At 35.3% G+C, this 20148-nt stretch overlaps 1 protein-coding gene across 1 annotated transcript in view; it reads right to left on the bottom strand.

Annotated features, from left to right (window-relative positions):
* GPC5 (glypican 5) overlaps positions 1-20148 on the bottom strand; it is a 611018-nt gene that overhangs the window by 277796 nt on the left and 313074 nt on the right. The window contains exon 8 of the mRNA XM_039381946.1: positions 15845-16007. Coding sequence (XP_039237880.1) covers positions 15845-16007 — 163 coding nt within the window. The remainder of the gene's footprint in view (positions 1-15844; positions 16008-20148) is intronic.

Genomic DNA, 20148 nt, shown 5'->3' with positions numbered 1-20148 from the left:
AACCCAGTAGGGCTTAAATTCCACATGTGCATTCTGGTTGAACATTTCATGACATTCACATTTGACAGCAGATTGGTGTCCCACTGAAAATCATATGTGCACACCCTCTGAATATATTTGCTTGCTTTTTATGTAGGCACCACTCCACCTCTGAGGACAAACAATTAATTAATTGAGAGCTTGTTAAAAGGAAGGGTTTTTAAAGTGCTTCCTCCTATTGTAATTTTTTATAGATTATCAATTTTGGCCTTTTTGACCATCATGGGGTGCACAGTAAACTTCCTCTCTCTTCTCCCTTGTCACCAGCAAGCAGCATAGGTGTTGAGAGGTTAAAATGTTCAAATTGTTCTTAAAATAAAATAAAATAAAGCATCCTTTTAGGCAGACCTTTTGGGTAAATATTTTTTGGCTGCCCTGTTTCTTTACTGCCTGGGGAAAAACCTAGTTTCTAAAGCTAGTGATGGACTGCAAGAATTAAAAAAAAAAAAAAGAACCATGACACTGCAATAGATAGATGATCTCAAACCTCTCTGCTATTAACTGGATGTAGAAGAAAATGAAATAGCAACCTAAGAAGACTATTTTTTCAAAGTGATTTATACAGTATATTAAACAGCAGGAAATTCTTTCTAGAAAAATCCTTTGGAGAAAAAAACATATATTAATGTTTGGTACACTGCTCTAGCACATAAATATCCAAGGTGACAAATACTGGAAAAGGGTTGCAGTTAATGAAATCATAACATAAAATAACTGTTTCTTTTAATTCCCAATATGTACATGCTTTTATTTATTTTTTGAAAAAAATAAAAAATATTGCAGAATCTCATTCTCTTACCAAATGAAGACCCTGTCCTTTTAGGATACTCACAGTAATACCTTCACAGTAGCAATCAATCAGATGCTGTATCTGATAATATTCATACTCTTCTCCCCTGTCATCAGTCTTCACTGTTTGTGAGTGCTACAGTGGCATCTTCTGGCATAGAGAAGAATTAATTGCCTTCTTTCCATGAAAGAACATTGCTATTAAAAGGGTAAGTTAAGAAACAAGATTAAAGAACTGAAATAAAAAGCACCTGCTGTTCTTCAATTATCCTGTTTAGAGCAATTGAAACAGCAATGAATGGTGAGAAATTAAAATCCACTTCTTTGGTAAGTGGCCATTTGGACATGAGAGTTTATGTGTAAGGCAACTACTTGTAGAGCTATTAGTATCCTACATAATGACCTATAATTATGTCAGTTGATATAAGATGACAAATGGTAGTTAATTAGAAAAAGGGAGGAGCAATAAAAAAGCCAAAAAAAAAAGGCAATAGATAGGATTAACTAGAGGAAGAATGAAATCTGATTATTCTCTGTGAATTCATATCTAAACACTTTATTTTACAGTTTATAACTTACATTTCTTAGAAATTACTGCACAGTAAAATAAATTAATGTTTATGGATTTGGGGACAATGAAAGTTTCTAATGAACTGAATATTAAATTTGAAATTTTAGTAGAAAACTACTTTATAATTTCATAAAAATATTACTGAGCTCAAAATTTTTAATCATAATCTCTTTAATTATATATTATATTTTCCTTTTCAATGATATATTCTATGTCATTATGCATCACACATCTTGCTCAGTGCATTCACATAAGAAGCTAATTTAGAGAAGCAGAAGCAGCAACTTTCTCAGTCCACTGACAAGAGCCTTAAAGGGACATTGTTGCTGAGCATAGCCCATGAGAAGTTCCCATTTATTTCTAGTGTCTATGGAATTTTTCGTTTTCTGTTAATACAGGTATTGATCACTGGACCATTTTTCACAAGGTGAAGCTACTGGGATTTTGGTAGTTGGTGACTGTCTCAAAGGATCTAACCCTGAATTCATCAAAATACTTGGCACAGAAATGGAAGGAACTGAAGTCCTGACTGTATATAAGCAGATCTACAAGCAAACACTTGTTAAATTACTGTAGACAGACATGTAGAAAGAGTAACAGATTTTGCCATCTGGCAGGCCAAACCTTCTGCAGTGTGTGTACATGAGGAGACTCTCAGCTGAGCCCACAGGGCTGTCCATAGTGCTGGTTCATGACCAGGGCTGGATTAAACAGCAAGTGAATAAAATGAGATGGTTGTTTCCTCAGCCTGTCCTCTTGACATCACTTCCAAAAGTGATTCCCCCTTGATAAGGAGAGATGAGTCCCCTGTGAAATCTGACACACCAGTGCCCGGTGTGCTATTGCACTGGGTTTATGTGCCCCAGCTGCGAGAGACTAAAAATTGAAAGTTATTACTGGCTTGAAACAACTCGGTGTGTGTGGGAGGGGACAGATCAGGTTCTGCCAAGGTGGAATGATGCTCTACCCCCCGCAACAGCCCCATCTCCATGAGAGCCGTCAGTGTAGCTGTCAGTCCCTGGCACACAGGGAGCACTGCCCCACACCACACACCCTGGAGCCCCTAAACCAGCCCAGAATGGCTGGCAGACCGAAAGCCCCACCTGGGGGCAGAGCGGCCACAGGAGTCCAGATAAAGTAAAATCAACAACACGACCCTGTTGTCCCTGGATCTGTGGTAGTTGGTTCTGTGCTGAACTGAAGGCGGTAGCTGTAATTCTCTCTCTCTCTCTCTTCCTTTACTTCTTCTCCTTCTCCTAATGTCCTTTTTTTGATATTTAGGTAACAAACCTGGATGGGTTGAAATTTGCTAAGTCAATGCTTTCTAAAATGCTTTATGTTGATTGAATATTTGTTTTAAATTTTTGCCGAGTTCCCTTATTTTCCAAAGTATGCCAGTAAAAGTGTGTTATTTTGACCTCCTGAAACCATCGCATTTTTCCCTGAGCTTGTGGGGCGAGCCTGGGGTCCTACACTTGTGCTGGCAGTGGGGGCTGTGGGGGTTGCCTCTGTGAGGAGAGAGTTTGATGCCTTGTGCTGGACTCAGATTCAGTGACATCCAGTGGATCCACCACAGGGCATGGATGAGCCCCATTAGTCAGGACGGTGGTGCCTCTGAAAACATATTTAGGAAAGGGCAAAATGCTGCCTGGCACTGTAAGGAAGGAGGCGAAAAAAAATGTGAGAGAAAACACCAAGGTGAGAGATGAAAGAGAGGGAAGAGGTGCTCCAGGCACCAGAGCAGAAATTGCCCTGCAGACCCTGAAGAGGAGCTCATAACCATGCTGCAGCCTGTAGAGGACTACATGCTGGAGGAGGTGAATGTTTCCTGAAGGAAGTTGCAGCCTTTGGAGAGGACCCACACTGGAGCAGGAAAGAAAATGTGAGGAGGAAGGAGCAGCGGAAAGGAACTGTTATGAACTGGCTGTAATCCCCGCTCCTTGTCACCCCTGCACCACTTGGTGGCAGAAGGAAGTAAAGGAGCTGGGAATGAAGCAGTGAAATAGAGTGAAAAGAGGTGTGTGAAGTGGTTTTTTTACTGTCTGACTCTATTTTATTTGGCAAGAAAATAATTTTCTTCAAGTTGAGTGATGTTCAAGTGCTTGTGATGTTAATTGGCAAGTGACCTTCCTGTTGTTTATTCTTGACACAAGAAATTTTTTTGTCTCATTGTATTTTTTTTAACGTTTGTTGAGGATGGGGAGTAAGAGAACATCTGAGTGGCTATCTGGCCAGCACATCTATATTAATATATGGCAGAAGCCCATTCAGTTTGCCTCGAAGAGTTGGTCTCTGTTAAACAGTTATGGTGAAGGTCCACTGCCATTTGTGGTTCAACTGTAGCAGCTAGAGGAGATATAGCTTCAGAGGACAGGCAAAGTGGGCAGCAGAGGCCACCTTCTCAGCTAAATCAATTTGCAAATGATGGTCAGTACTCTTAACTTCCCTGTATTTAAGGTGTGTCTAACTGTCTTATGTGTCTAAGTCTTGAAACTACCAGAGACAAGCACATTGTAAATTGTGAACGTATTCAAGTGTCTTATTATCTTCATTTAAATATATGAGTATGCATGTTTAGTTTATTAAATATAAAATCCCTGATGTGTACTTTTAACTAGTCAACCCTTCACAAAGTTTTAATAAATTTCAAGGTCTTCTGCATGTCACAATGTATGATTAGTATTTTTGTCTATAAGTAGCTTTTGCTGAACAATTTTGTTAGGAAGCCTTTTCCTTAATTAATAGTCCCTTTTTTTGGTGTGGGGTTTTTGTTTGTTTGTTTGTTTGTTTGTTTGTTTTTTTGCTAATGACTGCATTTATCTATGAAAGGCAACAATACAATATGTACTAAGTGATTATCTTGCAGCTATTTAGCTCATATGTAGCTTCTTCCTTTAAGAACAATTGTCATATTCTGATTTTGCTTCCTGGTATTTCAGAAATAGTGTTTTTTAACTGCCAGCTATCTCCACTCCGTCTAACAACTGACATATTTTCCAAATGTCACTGTTTCAATCCATACTCTTAAGAGTATTTTACTTTCTATATCACTATCAACTGTGTAAGAGCCACAAACTGTGTTTTTCACATCCCAACACTGATCACAGGATCCACTCTTTGGCCTTGGAGATGGAGACTTACATATATAAGCATTTCTATTTAAGACTATAAACACTGGGGGAAAAAAATTAAAAAAAGAAACAGACACAATAAAGGTAGTGTACAAGGACATTTCTTCTTATCTCTCATACATCATTCTCTATTCAGACTTGTTCTCATTCAGACATCTGTATCAGACAACTTCCTCAAAAAAAATCCTCTCTTTGGCACTAGTTTCTTATTCTTGGACATTTTATTTCATTCTGTCACTGTTGTGAAGGTTACATTTTTGTTTCTCCAGGTTGGGTCACAGAGACATTTTGGCCCTGAATTAAAATGGCATTGATTGACTTGTGTCCACAATGCTTAGGGCATTACTGATAATAAAATAAAAACAAGGGATCCATGTCCTTTCTAGAAATCTGACATATCTTTCCATCTAATCTATGTTCATAACAAGCCCAAATCATATGTCTGTATGAGAAACGTAACAGGCACTCACGAGGCCCTTAACTTCAGCTTTTGCTGTAAAAGCAGTTACCTGGGGATGACTGCATGTAGCACAAACTTGAGAAAGGAAGCCAAATGGGAGAAAAGATCCATGTTTCAGAGATCTAATGGATTTGACATAAAAAAGTGCTGGTGACTACATGGTTCCACAAAGGATGCTTTGATGAAGTCTGTGTCTGTTGAGCTGTGGCATAACCCTCTGTTTCTGCAACTGGGTAAATCACAAAGGCAGGAGATTTTCCCTTCCTTAAGCACGTCTACTGGCCTTGAGCAGTGTCTGCTTAATGGGGCTCTAAGTAAGAAAAATGACTCATGTTTAGTACATCTAATCTCACTGCTACTGGCCAACATCTGGGAGGGTTGTTCTAGTTAGACAACCTTTGAAAACACGACAAGTGGAATTTATCTCCAGTTTAACTTATCTAAATGTAGGTATGTAGAGTACAAGGTTTAATGTGAGCTGGCTCCTGCTGTAGTGACTGGAAACAGAGTTCATACAGTCAAAATAAACTAGTGAGCACATATAGAAACAGACTCCTGAAATAATCTGCTAAAAAGACAGCATGTCTAGGCAACTGAGTCCCACCCATACAATTAGGTGTCTGAACTATCTTTTACAGGTATTTCATTCCAGAAAGTTAAAACCAGTATTTTTGCCTATTACCAGACTAATTCTAGAAATGAGGCATCACAATCATAGGCCAGATTGGAATTATACAGATGCCTAACCACTTCCCTTTAAAAGAACAAAAGAAAAGGGAAAGTCACTTGCTACCTTGCAGAACAATATTTTACAGAATACAGATCATAACTGAGTATTTTAGAATAGGTTCACTATTCTTTAGGAAACTTTTGGTGATTTACATTTTAATATATATATATTTACACATGTTTTGCAGATTTTAACAACTGGATCCTGCATAGGCTTGTATCTCACATACATATTATTTCTTGGGAAAAAAGATAGTGCTAAGTTTCTGTAACAAACAAAAATTAATTGATTATCTTTTATTTAAAAGTTTAAAAATGGTCTCGGCATGAATTACTGAGAAGCAGATTAGTCAAGGCATTAGAGTTTTAATCACTAACAGTTGAAGACACAAATATTAAACTAGGTCTCTACATAGGTTGCAAAGGGAATTCTCAGGATCACATAGACTTAGACTTTTTTAAGAATGTAATAAAGACTGGAGACACATGAGTGGCCCTAGAGCTACCTTTCATTATAAATTACCTTTGAGTAAACAAAAGTGTGATGGTTACTATCTATTTAAGAAATAAATAGAAAGATAACAGTCTGATATGATTCACATCTTTGCAAAAGGAGCACATTCTTTCATAAGTAGATTTGAAAAGTGTTTTACAGTTCCTTTTTAATTCAGTGAAATAATTCCTTTGTAATGTAATGGCCATGAAAGTTTTGCTTTGTTGTAGTTTTACATTTACTTTTGTGTTCAAAATCTAAAAGAAGAAGTAGGTAAAACAGATACCAAGACAGTCTAATAACAAAACACACCATGAGATTTACAGCCATTCCCACATTTTTTTTGCTTCACTCACCATTTTCTTCATCTCAGTTGATGGAAAACAGGAGTGATTTCTTCTCCTAGCAAACTAGGCCTTTCAGACAACATGAATTGCATTTTATAGACCTTATTTGCTGTATTTGCAAGTGCCCCCTCTGTTTTTTATTGTAACATATCATTAGTGATATTGACAATGAGATTGTAAAGTACATTGAAAATATTTAACCCTTATCTAAAAATAAGCATAATTAAATCAAAACCAGAGTGAAAGCAAAAGAGCTCCTTAGGGAAGGAGCTGTCTAACTAACTTTAGATACCCATACTTGAGGTACTGAAGCTTGAGTCCTTTTACAATCAGCTGAGAGAAATAAGGATTGTAGGACAAAATTCTTCTCATCCTAACAGATGAGTTTAATGTAAGCCTAATGAATTGCGTCCTCATGTGTTAACTCATTTTCGGTGATACATATTTCTTACAGTGACTATAAAAGAAGTCCAAATTTTTTAATTCATGAAGAAAAATCCCATCTCTGTATCTATTGTTATTAAAGTAAGATTACATTCTAAGGGGAAAAAAAAGGAAACATACAGTAGGCTATATCTGTCCTCCAAACAAACAAAAAACCACAAAAACCAAAACCAACCAAACAAAAAACCCCACCCACTTGGAAAAAAAAACCCACAAAAAATATGAAGAGACTTAAAAAGAAAAATTCAAAATTATGAGTTAAAGAAAGATCTCCTAGACATAATAAATTCACACATGAGGGCAACTGGAGATGAAAGTGACTATTTAGAAGGTCACTAAATATACCTTGACTTTTGGATGCTTATTTGAAGCAAAAACTCCCAGGTCTGTGAGGATTAGACATCACTACTTAGAGAAAGGGATTGATTTAAAACAAAACTGCTTGAAAAGAACATATTTTTGTGGGAAAACTCTTGCTCACTTTTATTTTGTATAAAGGAAAACAATAAAAATTCTCGTCCACTGAATTCATGGAAGTATATGATAGAACAGTAAAGGTGGTTTGAACCCAGTGATCAAGAGTTACAAAAAAAATTCTCTTCATATCCTCAATGCAGTATCATGAAACACATTTCAAACAACACATAAAATTGAAAAAAAATTTATTGAATTATATCCAAAGAATAATCAGAAATTATTAGAAATATTAGTTGGCATTGGTTCAATGAAATAATACCGTAAAAACAATGCAGTAAAAGGCTCCAAATTTCTGGTAACTTCAGAATTAGTGAAGTAACTTCAGAATAGTGGTATTATTATAACATAATTAACTTAAAAATATAATTAAAACTTTGTAACTTCTACTAAAGTCATTATGTGGTCTCTCTGGGAAATATAAACTCATATGAAGTTGGTGAAATGATGCCTATGGACTTCAGAAAGAACTCAATCAGAACTAATTTCAAATCTAACATATTAGCCTTATTATTTTCCAATTAACCATACTTTGCATAAACTAGAAGTGTATTTTAACTTGATTTTGCATATATCAGATGCATATGCAAAAGTAAATAGTACCCAACCTAATATAGAGTAGATAAGGATTTTTAGTGTCTTGTATGAGAATACATAAAGGTACACTTCTCTTTTTTAAGAGTTATTTCCTTGGTGAAATTTTCAAAGTTCTTGTCTGTTAATGGGATGACACACAAACCTTTTCAACTTTTTTTGAGGAAAACGAAGACCTAAAGTCAGACACTAGTGAAGTGGTTATTCTGGTTTTATTACACATACCAGCTGTAAATCTTTAACCACAGCTCTAGAGACTTAGCCTGATTATTATCTCCCTCTAGTTTTTCCTGTTCTATCCAAATAACTAAACAGTCTTTGGTCCAGAGAGAGACAGATTTACAATAGGTAAAGGTAGGTAAATAAGTAAAAGTGGGAGACAACGTACTTGGGACAGTGTGATGCTTTTTGAAGGATTAACCTTGACCAGTATTCCACTGGCTCATTTGAGGGCATTGGATTAGTAAATAACACAACTTTGATGGTATCACATAAAACTTCAATAATATTCTCATAGGCTATTACTGATTGGGAAGCTAAGGGCATCTCACCCTTCCTTCTCACAGAAAGACTGTCATAATCTGAGCTCTTCTCTCTCATTTCCTTGTGTTTTGTTGAACTGAAAATCTTTTGAAGAGAAAAATTTATGTAATTAGTACATTTCAATGAAAAATTTACGTTTCAAGAAATTACTATTTACTTTCAGCAAGCAGATACATATTGTCAACATATATGATGTTCAAAGGTTCTTCTGTATGCATGATCAAGTGTTGGCACAGAAATACATAATGATATAAATATTGAAGCATAAACAAAGCCACAGTGATATACAAGTTCCAATGATTTCCACCAAAAAAAAAAAAGAAAAAGAAGACTTGTGGATTCCTAAGCATAGACCTTCACAATGAAGTTTGCACAGGTAAAGTTGCTGAATGTATAATGACATGAAGCATTGTGCTGGGTTGACCCTGGCTGGACTCCAGATGCCCACCAACCTGCTCACTCCCACTTCTCAGCTGGACAGGGAAGAGAAAATAAGAGGGAAAATAATTCATACATTGAGATAAGGCAGTTTAATAAAGCAAAAGTGAAATGTAGTGCACATACATGCAAAGGAAAAAAACCAAAGACTTTATTCCCTACTTCCCATCAGCAAGCAATGTCCAGCCACTTCCTGATAAGTAGGGCTTCAGCCCACGTAGTGGTTACTCCAGAAGGCAAATGTTGTAAATATAAAATTCCCCATCCTCCTTTCTTTTTTTCTTAGGTTTTATACCTGAGCCAACACCATATGGTGTGGAATATCCCTTTGATCAGTTTGGGTCAGCTGTCCTGGTTGTGTCCCCTCCCAAGATCTTGCCCAGCCTCAGCCTACTGATGGGAGGAAGAAAGTTGAGAGACAGTGCTGGTCCTGTGCCAGCACTGCTAAGCAGTAGCCAAAACTCTGATGCTTTATCAACACCTTTCCAGCTACCAATGAGCTCCATCTCAGCCAGATTCAATACAAGTAGTGAGAGAAGAAACAAAGTAATTCCATTTGAAATGCCATGCAAAAACTGAGAAGAGTTACTAGACAACTTTCTCGAATATTATTATGCAAAAAGCTGTGACCTGCATATTCATATTATACACTGGAAAAAAGCAAATGGCGGCATTTCAATTTTTAGTTGTTTCCTATTAAGAGTATCGGCTCTCTCTCTTAACAAGATGTTTTATCATGAGTTAATTTTTGAGCTCGAGTGATGAATTTAACCTGAGTAATGTATTGAAGCTGTACCATCAGGTTGAATTGTTTCAAAAACAAATAAGGGGAAGGGTTACATAAAATTTGCTGAGGGAATTCACAAAGAGGCAGAAATAAAGTCAGATAATATAAAAATTCATATTTTGTAACAGTATTGTCCGGTATTAACATGATAGATCCATATGAAGATTTGTATGATAGAGACTACCAAAACACAAACAAAGAGCACAGTTGCTCTTTAAAGGTTTTAAGCTATCATATAGCATTTAATGAACACCCTCACTGGTCTGAAACAGCACATCAGAGCAATGCAATTATTACAAATGACCTGCATTAATAACATGAGGTTATGTTTTGCTGGTAATTACTTTATAATATTACCACTAATTCTGAAGTTATCAGAAATTTGGAGCCTTTTATTACACGTATTATTTCACTGAACCAATGTATAAATATTTTCAGTCACAACTACCAGTAAAGAAACAAACTTCCAGCAAAATACTAACGTTTATTGCTTTCTCATTCATTTTTTTATATTTCTTGAGGAAAATGAATAAGATAACAGATGTCACAGCTATTTATCTGGATAAAGAATGTCCTAAATGCTTTCTTATTTCCCCAGCAGTAGAATGAAAAGTAGCCAGTGCCACTCTTACAAAAGTGCTAGAGTACAGCACTGCCTGTTAAACAAATTCTCACTTACTACTTCTCAGTTTTTAGCAACTTCCAAAAAAACCTCTCCTGCCTACTGCTTAATGCCTCCCAAAATTGGTCACAGAGGATATACTCCAGTATGTCCTTTTCTGATCTGGATTCTCTGGTGAAGGCTACAGCTCTTCAAGAGCTCTTTTTTGGAATAATCAGAGAAATATCATATATGGTATTGTGTGGGCAATGTATCATCCAGGTTGTTTGTCATCTGAACTACCTTTAGACTAATTTGCTATACTTCATAATAAAGTTGGTATCCTGGTGGAGATAGACACTTTATATGGTAATGCAGTAATAAAAGAGTAATTTATCAGCCTGTAGATCACTGAGGGCAGGCAGGAAAGCTTACTTCTCTCCATGGATTCATGTATTTCCTTCTAACTTTTCACCAACATGGTCACCCTCCAAGCTGTTTCCTAGAGAGAGGGGGAAAAAACCCAATTTCTTGTGATTGGTCTTCCAGATATGTAGACACTTTTAAGCTGTTTCAGTCAAGAAGTTACATACTGAATGGAAAAGTAATATATCATTTCCTTGTTTCACCTAATTTTAAGCCAAAAAGCATAGAAGCAAGTACACAGGTCCAGAAAGTCAAGTACAGATACAGTCCTTGCTCAAATAGACCTGACAGTGAATAATACATCAATTTTCCTAATGTGGACTATAAAATTAATTCTGAATGGTACTCTTAAGAAAGGTGGAGGGTAAAAACACCTTCTGTGTGAAAGTGTTTGCCCTACAACAGGGTAAGGCTATATTCCCTATTTCAAAATGGGGTGGATTGTTCTGTGAGTTCCCTCATTTCCCATATCTCCTTCATAAGGAGGAGTCTCAAAGACATGTCTCAAAGACAAACCACTAGCTGTAGATAGAATTTTCAAATGGGGAATACACACAGACTGTTTCTGGATAGATTTGTAAGACTAAAAAGAAGTCTACATTCAATTCTATTGAAATATATCAAGTACCATAATTAAATTCCAGTTCTTCTAGCTAAACAAGAGATGTTTAATCATATCCATCCCACAAATACAGCATAAAATCTGAGTATAAATGCAAATATTAGAAGTTAGTGCCATATTTAGATCAAGGTTGGTGTTCACAGAAAGAACTTTTATTTTTCTTATTTGTTTTTCATAGAATTAAGATGTTCTGAACTGAGTGAACTGTAAACAGTGAAGTCATGTAGCCCTTCAAAAGACACCTGAATAAGAACACCTCACATTAACATTTGGAGATTAGGAAGAATACTCTTGTGTGTAAGTAAAACCTAAAATCCTACTCAGACATAAGGGATGCCTGTCTTTACTGAGGTAGAACGGAATGCAGATGAGAGTTTAAAACAATATAACAGATGGCAAACATCATAATGGAGATTTTATTGCCAGCTTCAAGTAGTTTTGGTCACAGAATATGCCATCAGAATCAGATTTAAAAGTGAAAAAACCAACTATACTGAAGTGGGTGAAGGAGCAGAAAGAGGAGGAAGGATGTTTGAGACTTGAGAATGCAGTATAATGTCAGATTAGAGACACAGACTGATTTATTTATATGGAGATCACAACATAAAGCATATTCCAAGCTGTTTTATCTCTATTGCATATTCCAAAGAAGAAAATTATAATCTACAGATTAAGTAGTTTGAGAAATAAAGCATTTTGGAGACTTCTGTCTTCAGACAGGATGAATATCAGATGAGATAAAAATCAAGAAAGGTTCATCTCTATATACCTTAATCACAAGCACACCCTTAATATTTCTACATATTTGAGCCCTGAACTAGGAGATCTCTGTCTGTAGTAAAGAAACACCTGTGTGGCAATTTAAAATTAGCAAAGAAAGACAAATCAGTGATAGAGCACTTTGAAAATTGGTGATCTTGCTAAAAATCTTATGAGAATTTTGATAGATGGCACTGAGAACCTCAGAGGAGTGATACCAGGGTTAGCCCATCCTCACAGAACTATATGAAAACAGATTCAAATCAATACATAGCTGATAAGTATTTGTTGTTATTACTGCTGCATTCTGCAGGAGGTTTTGAAAAGGTAATTCATTGTGACGCATGAAAGAGTCCTGTGGGAGCTCCTGGGTTAGAGTAGAATAAAACTAGCAAATGAAGTGTCAAGACTTTATACTGCTGTTTATTTTATGCATTTAAAGTACACTATCCTTTCTAGTACCATTTTTTCAAATAACTATTTTCAAATAACCAATTTACTGTATTTTAAAAGTACTTATGAAAGAGCAAACCAGTCAGCACAATTGTAGCACTTTGAAACATTGAATGTAATGTAGTGATTAACTGGTATGAAAACCAGATTTTTTCCAAAATATAGTTAAGCACTAGTGTAATGTTAGGGCTATCACTTCTGACTCACAAATATCAAATCTCTTCATTGGCCTCCTGAAACCTAAAAGTTATCACCACACATTTGTCAGTCTCCAGCACTAAATGAAATCAATTCTTACATCTCTAGCACTGAGTGTGGAAATAATTAATCTTTTGCTTCACACATAAAATTGGTATAATTTTATGTCGGCAGAAATAGATCCCCTCCCTTCCTCTCTGTTCCTTCCAAGTCTGAGTATCATACATGTGTTCAAAAGGTAATGACATGGCATCAAAAAAAGAAGGCAGGTGTCTCTTTAAATTTTACTTTTATATATAGCAGTGCACTGAAAAAGCTTATTAAGATCATTAATTTGTTGTGAACTGGATCATCTCCTTGGTGAAAATGTCTGCAGTAGCTAAGAAAAAAAAAACCTGGGCTTTGCCTAGGACCTTCAGACTCTATTATAGTAAAAATAGGTAGAAATCCTCCTTTCTTTCCTGGCTGGTTATGAGAGAAGGCAAAGTTGTCCAGAAGTAAAATATGCAAAAAGTTTTCTTGATAAGGAAAAATAATACTATCTGTATGTCTCCATAGAGAAGCTAATGCTGAGGATCCAACAACTGTGATCAACCTGTGGTTTATCTGAAGTTCAGACATACTTTTCAAAGAGTACTAAGCAATATCACCAGAGTGAACTAACTTTGCAGTTTAAAAAAAGGAGTTTAGAGTCTGACTTAGCTTGAAGTTGATAACAGTCACCTGAAGCTAAGAAAATTACATAAAATTATATATAAATTGCATAAATATATAACATACATTAAAAATATCAGCTTAAATTCTGATTATATTTTTTAATTCTAATTTGTCACATAAAATCATAAATCTTGAGAAGGTAATTTTGTCTGCTTACTAAAATATATTTATTTTACTTTTTTTCACTTTCAATTTAACTTTAAATTCCCAAGGTCCTACTCATATGAGTAGGACTGAGTGATGCAAAAGAAGAATGTTTCAAGCAGCTGTTTAATTTATCTTAAACATACACTTCGGTGATTTCTGAAAAAAAAAATAATTTTCTTGGTCTATACTGTAACAAAATTCTTACTAAATGGAATGTTTTAACAGTTCTCTTGGACAGTCCACATCTGATATCCCAGAACAAAGTAGGACTCTTTCTGGTATACATTCAAGACAATTTTAAGGTGAATTCCAAATAATAAATATATGCCAGCATAAATCCACAAAATCACAACAGCTGGAAGGTAATAGTAACTCAAGATTTATACAAAAGTCAAAATATTGAACAGTGTGGATTCATATTTTTGTTCTATTTCTTAGAAAATGTTCAAATGAAACACCATTACATGCAAGCTTCACTATGCCTAACACATAGCTTATAATTCTGGAAATTTATAAGACATGTAGTATAAAGAGAATATGAAGGCTAATTATAATTCTGACATTTTGAAAAGATTACACTAAATATATCAATATAAAGAAAATTCTAATGCAGTAGAAGAGGCTGAAATGAAATATACTGTTCTTGCAGTTCTTTCGTCATTTAATACTTTCTTAATAGCTCTAGTCATATTCTAAGACTATTTTACAGTCTTTCAATACCATAGAGTGTCATTATCAAATAGATATAATATTCTCAGCATTCCAAAGAACATCTGGTTTTAAATATTTGATCCCTATCTTCTTTTTCAAAGTAAAATCTTCAAGGGCACTCTCAGGAAGTAAGTGTCCAAACTCTTTTGGAGATGTCTCAAAATCCCATCTGGAGAGCCTCTAGTAGGACTTGAAAATGTATAGACTAAGTATTCATTCAAGAAGATCAGAGGCTGATTCCAAACTGTCTTGTTAAGGCATAGCCTAGAATGCTCAGTCTCATTTTTTCTGCTGTTCAAACAGAATTAGGCAACCATACACTACAGCTTCTCTACAGCCACATTTTTAAATTGCCTCTTCACTATCAAGTCAAGAAGGACCCGGGGTCTCATCCAAGCCTGAAAACATGCAGCATTCTCAAATTCAGTAAGTATAGATAAATTCAGGCACTTATACCAACCTTGACTTCTTACCTGTTAGTATTGAATTTTGCAATGCAAAATGCAGAAAAAAAAACCAAAATGCAGAAATGCAATTTAATGATAATTGCATCTATTCTCACCTTCTCTTCCTATATTTCTACACTGGGAAGAAAAATAAGAGATGTAGAAAAACACCCTGATTCGCAGAAGTAGTTCACTCACTTGTTTGCTCATGATTGGAGTTCCATGCCACTGAAGTGCACAATCAAATGAACTTTTTAAAGAAAATTGTTACAAATGTGTTTCAGAGAAAAAAAAACAAAAACAAAATTAAAAAAAAACCAAACAACAAACAAAAAAAAACCAAAAAAAAAAACCAAAAAAAAAAAAAAACAACAAAAAAAAACAAAACCCAAAACAAAAACAAACAAAAACAAAAAAAAAAACCAAAACACACCAAAACAAAACAGTAAGGAAAACAGAAAAATGTGTAAGAAGCAATACTGGCATTATTGTTGAGTTCTTTAGTACATTGTTTCCAATGGTTCTCTATGAAATGCAGCTACCATCACTAAACATCATGTTTTGCCACATTTCCATCAAAAATTAGTACAATTTCTCTTTTTAACTGCCAAATCTCTTATATTTTACAAGTAGTAACTCAAAGGGTCATGTCACTGTAACACCTATTATTTGACTAAAATACTATGTTGAGTCCAGTCTATATTATGCCAAGTATGTTTTAACATGAGTTACAATGAAAGTGATACTCATATTGATACCGTGCTCACAGGAATCCTACCAGTGCAGGCCTGTTCCTGTAAATCTTGGAAACATTATGCAGACAACATTTCCACATCTTTTCCAAGATAATTCAGTGGCATGTATTAGTGGAAAATATGCTAATTTACTATTTAAATGCACGAATGAAAGAGAATCATGCACTTACAGTCTGTGATTTTCAGGACTCTTTTGAATTCTCCACTTCCAGATCCTCCGCAGCCATCTTCATCATCACAATCACCACTTATTTGTTCATCTACACCTCCACCGCTGCCTGTTTGATGGAGATCCCATTTATCATATTTTGGAAATGATTTGCCCTGCAACAGCTGAAGACAAGATACAAGATGCAAGTTAGCAGTACATGTGGAGAGCTTCAGTAAGTACGCAAAATTTCGTATATGTCTCTCTAGTAATTACCTGATTTGAAAAGGAAATTCCAGGGTCAACAGAATGAGAATTCTGATTTATTTTTTTCATGTTTTTTTACTGTGGCTTACAGACAGATTTAGAAGAGTGGTATCTGGAGATATATATTTTATTTTTAATTTAAAAAATATAAATTGACTGTGTCTTTATTAGTATAAAAGAAAATCAGGCACCAATTTCTGGTCCAGAGGGCAAGTGGAATGAATAGGTACACAGAATCATAGAATAGCTAGAAGAGACATCTAAAGGCCATCTAGTCCAACTTCCCCTGAAATGAAAAAGGACATCTTCAACTAGATCAGGTTGCTCAGAGCCCTGTCCAACCTGACCTTGACTATTTCCAGGGATGGGGCATCTATCACCTACCTGGGCAACCTGCTCTAGTGCCTCACCATCCTCATTATAAAAATCTTCTTCCTTATGTCTGGTCTAAATCAATCCTCCTTCAGCTTAAAATTGTTCTATCACAACAGGCCCCGCTACAAAGTTTGTGACCATCTTTCTTATAGGTACACTTAAAGCAGACAGAGAGCATCTGTGCTACAAAGCAGATGGACCTAGACATTTTAAAGACCCATGTGGTGTCTACCGAGACTTAGGGTACATTTATTATTTTGTGTGAATTTTTCAGTTTGAAATGTCTGAAATAGTATAAGAGCTCTGCTGCAGCTCTGTATTGGTGAATCCAAAACATATTTGTGTGCTCTGGGTGTGTCATATTGACATCTGGTGGAAGCTGAAGGAAAAAAAATGTGTTGGGACAATATGAAATGCGTGACCAAGCAGCAGTAGACCAAGCTAGCACAGTCAGAGGCAGGGCTAGCATGGAGAGAACTATTTCCAAATTACATCCAGGCATTGTTTCAGCAGAATTAATAAAGTTGACTTAAAATAAAGCAAAGGGATAGGTGATACTGGCCTAAGCAGTGTAGGTGATTCGAGTCCAGTACTTGTTCTCTGGATCCTCTTTATTTATCACCATAGAAATGGCCAACGATGCCAGCATGGTCTATAAGACAACTGTTAGAGATCTCAAAGTTTAACACATTTCTCCATTCTTTGGGCAGTGCTGGGTAATCACCTAAATAATGTTAATGTCTCTCATTAATCAAATGTACAGCTGCTGTCATCCAGTTTTTAAATACTAGGTGGTAGGACTGTCATGCATACAAACATACCCAATATGCCCTCTTCGATATTCATCGATATTCAGTTCAGTTTATATGTCAGATACACATAGACATCATAATCTCTAAAGAAACAGGTTCTCACAAATGTTAAGGATTCTTATAACTTTATCTCATCCAAAATATCAGTTTGTGGAGGCTTGTACATTACAATTGCTTCAATCTGGCAAGCTTTCTTTACACTGGCTTAAATTTCACTGGCGCAGATTCTTTAATTTAATAATGAGATAGTTCTTTCTCTTGAAAGTAACTACTAATTAGTCTGAAACAGACTCAGCTGTTTTATACCTTCAAAAGTGTGGTTGCTTTGTTGTTTAACAATATACTGGGTTCATATTTTCAACCAATATACTGAGTTTATTTACAGATTAAGGAGTTGCTTCCCAGACTAGTTGTTCTGTTAAGTGCTGTATAGTGCCCAACAAAAAATATTCTAATGACTCCTACAACTCATATAAATCTCAATAGTTTTATAAAAACCACTTGCCAGACTGCGTAAGAGCAGTAGAAAACCATTCACCATTGAATCAGCAGGACCAATTTATACAGCACTTTTAATTCAAAGGTTTTACTAGGCATTTATATGTTACCTGAAAGACAAACTACCTAGCTAAGAGGAAAAGATGTTCCTTTGTATTGCTGCCCTGTTCCCTGCTCATTGTGTAATCCATGCCATACTTCTGCCAAAATAGTATTTATGGAAACAAAACACAGACAGTTTAATGAACCTCATTCAGTTAAACAGCACACTTTTCTTACTTTTTGCCCCTATTCAAATCATGACACATTTCCGAAGCAAGTTGTATGATAAGGTACTCTTTGTCCCTGAGCTCTGTGGCATAAAGGTGGGCAGGTACTTCAGTAAGCCAGTATTTCAAACAAAAGTTGCTGCCAGTTTCCACAGTATACCATATACACATATATACATTATTTCAGCCTGAGAACATGCATCCTCCTCTATACTCTGTATCTCAGTCTTAAAAATATATTGGCTTGATAAGATCCTATATTTTCCTGCTTCTTTAGATTTTAGCCCAACTTAATTATTTCTCTTTCCTCTCTTTTTTTTCCCTTTTTGTCTTACTGTGCATTATTGACTTAAAACTAGAAATTTGAAAACTCAGGTGATCCCACTATATTCTTTTAAAGGTAGACTTATAATTGAAAAAGTGCTCTTCAATTTTTTCCAAACTTTTTACTGTACTTGAAAAAGTAAAGATTAAAGAATAAACAAGATCATTTGTTATGTGTACTTTGTTATTCTCTTCAGTCTCCTTAATTGTACAAGAAGAAATATTGTCTCCATATAAGCTCAGAAATCTCAGTGCTGGTTCTCTACTAAGCAAGACTTGGATCTAATACAAATTCTTTATTAAATGTGTATAATTCAAGCTAGATTGGATTCACATTATAAATAAAGATAAAAGGCATTTAAAAGAATTATTCTGTTGTGCTGAGCTTTTTATACAGTTATGATTTAAGTGGAGAATAAGTACATGTTATAACTGGAGAATTTTGTATGCAGTTAATGAGTCTTCCAACTGAATAAGGAGGGTTACTAGTTATGTACTATGTGCCTCCCCAAAAAGTACAATGAATGTTCTTCCCATTGTGTCACAGTCTAAAATAATCACTTTTCTTTTTAGGTGTCCCAGAATTTTTTTCCATTCTACCAAATTTGTGTCTCAAAAAACCCCAACCCAAAACCCCATGAGTTTGTTTACTCATACACTATTGTTTTCCAATTTCAATTAAAATAACAGCAAATATTGTTGGCAATCATGTTAGTTTGAATTATGGCAAGGATTAGTTCACCAGTATTGTAAGATTGCGATAGACACACCAATATTCCAGATTTGCTGGATCTTTCTCTTAATTTTGATGAAAGTTTATTGAACTAAGATTTTGTTATCTAAAACATCCCCTGCCAATGGCATTTTATTGTCAGAGAAAATTAGTGTGCTACTACTATGGTACATGTGCACAAGTGAATGATTTGGGTGTAAGGTCCTCTGGAGTCTTCAGCTTAACCTACATAGCTGTGGGAAGTTTGGCCTTCCCCCTAGATCTTTTACTGCTCAATTGGCTAAATACCCCTCAGCATTTTCACTAATGTCTCAGTGGAATGCTTTCTTTGACGCAAACAGCAATTCTGAACCAGGTTATAATATCAAAAAATATCATTAATAAATTTTGTGAAATTTCATCTTTTAGAATGCAAATGTTTGCATTACAGAAGTTACATTGTTGTAATAAAGTACTTACAGGGTTCTGTAAATACATGACTCAGTACTATGTAACATTTTGGTAAGAAAATAAACTGCTTGCAGCAACAACATCTATGAGGGTCCTTGAAGCTTCTCTGAAAATCTCAGAGTCTAAGCATAATTGGGAAAATTATCACTAAGGATGTACGGTTGTTATACAGTCCTATAGGGTCTGGTAATCTTTCAAGATTATGTAAGACTTTTATTGATGATCTGGAAAGCATTATAAAAACCAAAATGGTAATGATAATTTTTTACTGCCACAAGAACTGGAGAACTACTAAATAACAAAAAGAAATGACAAAAACTGTCTAAGAAAATATCTTATCTGGCAAGGGAGGCAATCAAGTGAATTTTTAAACACATACTATAATAAAATACAGACAAATGTAAATTCGCAAGTCTAAATATTATATTGCATGCATATTAGAAGACAAAATATTCTGTTCTGTAAAATAATTGTGGGTGTCTAGGGTAGCCGGCAGACTATGAATTACTAAGGAGAGTGTTCTAGTCACAGATTTTAATGGGATATCTCTGGGGACAGAAATAGGAATACTAAGTCAGATTAGGGTTGTTATATTACT

The sequence above is a fragment of the Pipra filicauda genome, unplaced genomic scaffold (assembly GCF_003945595.2).
Source record: "Pipra filicauda isolate LSUMZ 115617 unplaced genomic scaffold, ASM394559v2 scaffold24_size8852520_pilon, whole genome shotgun sequence".
Taxonomy (NCBI): Eukaryota; Metazoa; Chordata; class Aves; order Passeriformes; family Pipridae; genus Pipra; species Pipra filicauda.
This window is presented reverse-complemented; position numbering and strand designations above follow the sequence as displayed.